Raw genomic sequence first — 6,532 nt, 5'->3', positions numbered from 1 at the left:
GTAGCCAAGCCTGCCCTCTAGTTTGCCCTGCTGCCCTTGCAGTGTGGCAAAATCACAGCCTTAACCTGCTCCCAGCCTGAGAGAAAAAATAACATCTTTTGGGAGGGTCAATTTGTTGGTTTTGTGTTAGGCTGTTTTCCTGGGGTTTCATGTTTGTTTTTTTTTAAATGTTAAGTGAGGGTTATTACTAGGCCCTCTCTTACAATGCAAAAAATAGGTAGGCAGTGTTTTGTTTCAAATGTACTATCAAGACGGCTTCAAGTTCATGTACCTTAATCAACCACTCATTCTAGAGACTTCCTACTCAGTGCTGGCAGGTAATAGTGATTTTAGTCAGGCATCCCTAAGCTCAAGCCAAAGCTGCTCACTTTCACTGACCTGAGTGTCTGCAGAGCTATTGTTCCCATGTATTTTCATTCTTCTCTCTGGCTCCAATTGCACAGGATTTTTCCTGCTTTCCAGAGGCGCCACCACTGTCACTGAAGGGCCTGGCATTGGCCAGTGGCGGGTCCACCTTGGAGCCAGCCAGCCTTGGCTTTGTTGAACCCAGCAGAAACCTTCCAGCATCTTCTCACGGAAGCCACACCTGTATAGCCCCTGCCACTACCAAAACCTTGCCATGCAAACCCAATGCAGTACAGTATTATTTAAACACTAATACAATGACCATTAAAAAATTTAAAAATTACCATGACAACTAGCTTTGACATTAACAGGAACATACGACACATGAAAGGAAACTCTCAACCTAAAGAGATCACAGCAAAACCCTTGAAATACAATAAAGCTTAGTATTGGTAAGGCATGACAGGAGCCCCAGTAGGATCTATCTCTACTCAGTGTACTTTTTTACATTGCATGGCTGCAGTTTCTGTTCTTTGAGCTCCCCACACATGATGTAACTCCATCGCTTCATGGACTGTTTTCATTGCACTGTTCACCTGAGTGGTTGTTTCCACTCCCAAGCACAGGCAACATCAAACCAGCACCTGGCTGTGACTGTGCAGAGACTCAGGCACTCCCTCTTATCTCAAGGAGAATGTCGTGGATCAAAGCCTTATCTACAAAGAAGATCTTCCAATGGATGGATTAATGCTCAGCTTGTTACCTTCAACTGCTCAGACATGACAGTGCCTATACTTATAGCAGAGGTCAAACTTTTCAGATTTTTGTAGTACAGTTATAGTAAGGAAAAAAATCTCCCTGTTATTTCTAGGAAATTAAGTTATTGTCTAGGGATTCTGCTATGTGAAACATAAAATAGATATCGAGCACAGAACCCAGTTAGTAAAGAATGACAGGTGTGCTCCCATTGAAATAAACACCTTAGAGTTCTAGAACGTTCAGTTTTTCTGTTACTGCTTCCAGCACCAAGTAAACCTTTTACCATAGGTTTAACTCTTCATTTATTCTCCACTGTGAGCAGTACTACATATTTCTTTTATGCTGTTCTATATATATTAAACACATTATTCAAAAACTGTTCAGCACACGTGCTTGTTTACCGGATCTTGTATTGCAGGGTAGTTCTTTATTAAAAGGAAGTATTTGTTCTACAATGCACAGTTCATACACTGGAGAATGGGAAGCCAACATGCCCACATACCAACTAACTTTGTGTTTCAGGTACTCAGACGATTCTTCAGTTTGCTGGCAGCAACCTGCCAACAGGGTCTGGATGAGAAAAGTTAACGTGTCAGAAGCAAAGTGTAAAAATTGATTTGCATTAGTGTGCCGCGGTGTCTATGCCTGTGCATACCTGGCACTGGGGTGGATAAGAGAGGACTGAGACTTGGCAACACATTCCTCAAACCACTGGAGATAACCAATTTTTATCTCATTTATGCCTAGGTTTTACCATGGACACACACAGCACCAAAACCATGCCAAGCCCCATATTAAGCAAAAGACTTCCAAAAAAGGCTAAACTAATACATTAATCTGGAAAACTCAAATTAAGAGAAGAACCTCAAGCACAACAGCTTAACAGCCATTATCAGTGTTAGGAAAGTTTTATGCCTTGCTGGAACCTTAGGAGAATTTTTTTATCCAGAGACTAAAAAGCTTGCTAACAGCACAGAAGTGGAATGAAATTTGGGTTATCCTACAACACAAAAAAATCTCACTATGGCTTGACAAGAGAAAGTTATACACACAACCAAGGAAGAAAGAAAACAATCAACATATTGTATCATTTCACAGTGTACAAGTAAGTATTCATGAAGAGAAGGCAATTTTCTATGTGGTCACTCTTGTGTTCTCTGCTTCATAAAGGACACCATTTACAGATGGATACAGCTTGTTTCTCTTGGTCCTTCCCCTGCAATCCATTCCAGCAGCTTATAGCTGTTACTGACACTGCTTTACCACAGGAAATCCAACAGCATCCTTTAGCAAATATCAAGGAGATACATACCTGTGTAAAGACATACAAAAATATGCTACGCCCTTTCCTTTGCATCATCAAGATAAAGGAAATTGAAGATTGAATTTTACACTGCAATAAAAAATATATTTGAAAACAAACAAAAAAATTGTATTTCACATTAGAAAGACATCACCTGAGTTCCTAAACAAGTCTGTTTTTTGAAATTACTTCTAAACTGAGAAATGTATTAATTACGCCTGTCCCACTGAGCTGGTTTTGGCCAGGATGGAGGTAATTTTCTTCATAACAGCTACCATGGGGCTATGGTTTGGATTTGTGCTGAAAACAGACACACTTGAGCGTGCAGCTTTTGCTTTACCTATTAAACTGTCTTTATCTCAATCCATGAGTCTTCTCACTTTGCTTTCCTGATTCCTCCACTCATCTCACTGGGAGGGCAGAGTGAGTGAGCAGCTGCATTGTGCTCAGTTACTGGCTGGGGTTAAACAACAAATCAGGAAACTATCCACAGCAAAGTGAAATTCCATCTTTTCCACTACAGTTGGACAGTAAGTAATGCAGCTTTTTTAACTAGCAATTTAATTCCTTGAAAATTTAATGCTCGCTTCATGCCAATGTTATTTTTGGAGCAAGCCAGAGGCAAAAATAGCTACAGGAGTTTTCAAAAATATATAATTATTCCATTCTAATTGCAGGTGAAGACCTCCTCAGCCTGACGTAACAGAGGCTGGCTAAAGAACAACTTCCATCAACATCACAGAAAACACGGGTACACAGGCAAGATGAGCACAAGTCTTATTTCAACCACAGCTGAGGCACCAGCCTCCTTTTTGTACACGTGTATTATACATTTTGAAGAATGCTTTTCCTTCAGCTCACAAAAAACCCCTTGATTTACAGTCTGTAGACACCAGACGACATGATCTTCGCTCTAGTCCTGTTTGCCTTCCCGCCACTGCCGCGAGCCCTCGTTCCACGCTACATAAACAAAGAGAGCAAGTACCACGTGAACAGTAACTACAGCCACGATGGCAGCATAGAAATAGCTGTCTCTGTCGGACATTCCTAAGGAACCTGGGAAAACAAGGAGAGTAAAGAATATCAGTTATTAGGAACTCTGACACGGCAAGTCACAATTCTTCCTAAAGACCAAAGTTACAAGTGCTCCTGTATCAAAAGCTCAAAACAATTCGTAGGAAAGAATTCACCATGATAGTCAAAGGCCCAGAAACCACTTCTGGAACAAAGCAACAGTGCAGTATTCAATGTTTAAGATAAAATACCCTGGATTTGATGTCAACAGCTTATCTACAACATTTTCTGCTACTATCTTCCAGCACCAAATAAACCTCAACATCCTTTTTTCCTAACGCTCTTTGTGGGGTAGGAAAATGAGGGGGCGGGGGGAGGGAAGAAGGGGGAGAATTCTGTAATTTATTTGCCACTGTAACAGGAGAAAACAGTGGAACAATTACATTTAGGGGATTGTTACCTTCTATATTTAGACCATAAAACAGTAACTCCCCACCAGTTAAATTACATGAACACATCTCATATGAAATAAGCCTTCAAATATCGAAGAGCAAACACCGAAATATTGTTTCCCTTAATTAATTTAAGAAAAACCCAACAAAATCCCCCAAAGAGCAAACCAAAAACCACTCCAAAAATACCACCCTTCAAAGACAAGCTCAATCCTTTCAGGGCTGACAGATCTTGTCATTAACAGTGAAGTTAAGGCTCAGTTTGCTACACTTCAGATAAAAAAAAAAGCTAAAAGGGATCTTGAAAGCTACTTAATAAGCTTTGAGCCTTCTATGTACTACATACAGCAGTACACACCAAAGAGAACAGTCTTGGAACAACTCAGTTTCATACTCACAAACTGCTCTTAAAAGCAGCTGCCTTCTCCCTCCCTCCTCCCCACTTCTGAAGGAGATAACTTCCTAGTACTGCAGGAGAAAAGTATTAAAGCCTTGCAGAATCGAGACTACAACACGGCTAAGCTGTTCAAACAAACAGTTAAGTCCCTCTTCCTTCTTTTTTCCTCCTTCTTTATTTAAATTAAAGTTCTACAAGCAACCACATTCAATACCTGAAATTGCATATATGAATTAACTTGTTTACACTTACAAATACAGATGTTTTAAAAAGCAAAAATAAACCCCATAAACAACATTATTCTGCCCTGAACACATGATTAGTTTGCAGTACCTGCAGGAAATATATCCCTGATGATTCTGACAAAAGTCTGCTGTAGGGTGGTGTTAGATACCCTTTAGGTAAGGGGAACAATGCACCTCTGTGCTATATAAGCCATTGTATAACAAACAGCAAACACTGGATTGCAGACCACAATGCAGGGAAGGATGCACTGACCATTTATATAATTTTCTGTTCTAATTAGACATTACAGAACCTTTGGTCTGCAGAAGGAAACAAAACAGGAAGAATAAAGATGCTATTACAGGATTGTGCTTTTCCTCTTTTTTTGTAATAATAATACTAATTGGCAGAAGCAGAATTACCTTCAAATACATAAGCCTTTGATGAAAAATATAGCCCAATTGGTAATGTAATCATTAGAGCTGTGAAGAACAGAAGCGTTCTTAAAGTTGATGTTAATGAACCCTCATTTCTGAAATAAATAAGAGAAGTTACACACACAAGGAAGTCACAATATACACGCCTGAAACAGGACAAGAACTTTTCCCAAACTGAAGCAAATTACTTTTCAATAATTGAGTAAAAGTATTGTTTGGAAGCAAAAGACTTGGAATATGCATTTGTTTGCTGCAATAAAAATGAGAGTACTCAAAATGATGTAATGATTCTGCCAGTCAGAGGTCAAAAACAAGATTAAAAACAATCTTTAGATTTTTTTTTCCCTGTTACTGCTTTGCAAGCATTAACAACTTAGGGGAGTTATGTTAATACGTTTATCAGTATACTATCACAGAATTATTAAATATCTAATATCAGACACATGCACTTGTCACATGACAGTTTTCTGCATTAAAACTTGCCAAGTTCCTTTCTTTTTTTTTTTTTCAGTAACTACAAGTTCAGGAAAATGACAAATTCTACAGGCTGGGATATAGAGGGAAGTACATAGAATGATTTTAACAGTTAACTACTGAAAAGTTCCTTTTTTTGGGGTATTGTTCCTCTAGTTAAAAATAAGTTATCAGCTTCCATTAAGAAAGCTGGAATAACTGTAGCAACACTCAGAACATGGAGCCAACACACCAAAACTTCTTTTGCCTTCACAGACCTAAACCCAGAGAAACACTATGAAGGGTTATGTTCTTGGTAAGGTCTCCTTGAACCTGATCTGCTAGAACAGGTTTTGTGTTTACACAACACCACATAGAGCTTGTTTTGTGTGTGCTTCACCCAGTTCTCACTCACTCTGCCTGGCTGACCACATCATTTTATGCTCAAGCAAACACATCAGCCAGGCAATATCCTTCTGACTTTCAAAGACTACCTGATTCAAGGGCATGTGTCCTTAAGGCCTTTGAAACACAAATATGCACAAAAGCTAACTCAAGTCAGGGATACATAATTCTTAAAACTCCTAGGAACCTTCAAAGCATTTTTTGCGTAAGTAGTTTCAAAAAGTTTTATCGACACATGTTTGCGCCATAGCATATTGCTTGAAATCAGTTTTAATCTTGACATTTCTTTGGAAAAAAAGTGGAAGTGGGGAAAAAAATTCTCATCCTCTGACAGTCACGTGCAGCCACACACAGCTTCTACGCTGCAGCCAACAGCACTTCCTGCTGGCCATGTGCTGGTCATTTAGGCAGCATAAAAAAAGAAGGGCATTCGGAATCTTTTCCTTTACTAGCGTTTGCCTCGGGGTCTCGGGAGTGGCGAGCACAAGTCCACTCACTTTGGAGAAGTGAGTGGAAATCAGAAACTCTTCTATCAGCACTTACCCACAGAAGAGTAAGATGACCTCCAGCTTATTACCAAAGTTAAAAACTCCACTGGTGACAAATACTTTTCTTACACTGACATACTCTCACCGCTTTCCCTACGCAGCAAAAACAAACATTCGTGTGTAAGCTCAGCCCGGCTCGGAGCTCAGCCTAGCTCGGAGCTCAGCCTAGCTCGGAGCTCAGCCTAGCTCGGAGC

General features: G+C 39.8%; 1 protein-coding gene across 1 annotated transcript in view; it reads right to left on the bottom strand.

Moving 5' to 3' along the window:
• Nucleotides 1–1,497: 1,497 nt before the first annotated feature.
• The window catches only part of VMA21 (VMA21, vacuolar ATPase assembly factor), a 6,180-nt gene continuing 1,145 nt past the window's right edge, over nt 1,498–6,532 (bottom strand). The window contains exons 3-4 of the mRNA XM_027687093.1: nt 4,918–5,027; nt 1,498–3,463 (exon numbers count right to left, since the gene is read on the bottom strand). Coding sequence (XP_027542894.1) covers nt 3,321–3,463; nt 4,918–5,027 — 253 coding nt within the window. The 3' untranslated portion in view covers nt 1,498–3,320. The remainder of the gene's footprint in view (nt 3,464–4,917; nt 5,028–6,532) is intronic.

Source organism: Neopelma chrysocephalum, unplaced genomic scaffold (assembly GCF_003984885.1).
Source record: "Neopelma chrysocephalum unplaced genomic scaffold, ASM398488v2 Primary Assembly neopelma1_73, whole genome shotgun sequence".
NCBI classification, from domain to species: Eukaryota; Metazoa; Chordata; class Aves; order Passeriformes; family Pipridae; genus Neopelma; species Neopelma chrysocephalum.
Note: the sequence above shows the minus strand (reverse complement) of the source record. Positions and strands in the feature narration are given on the sequence as shown.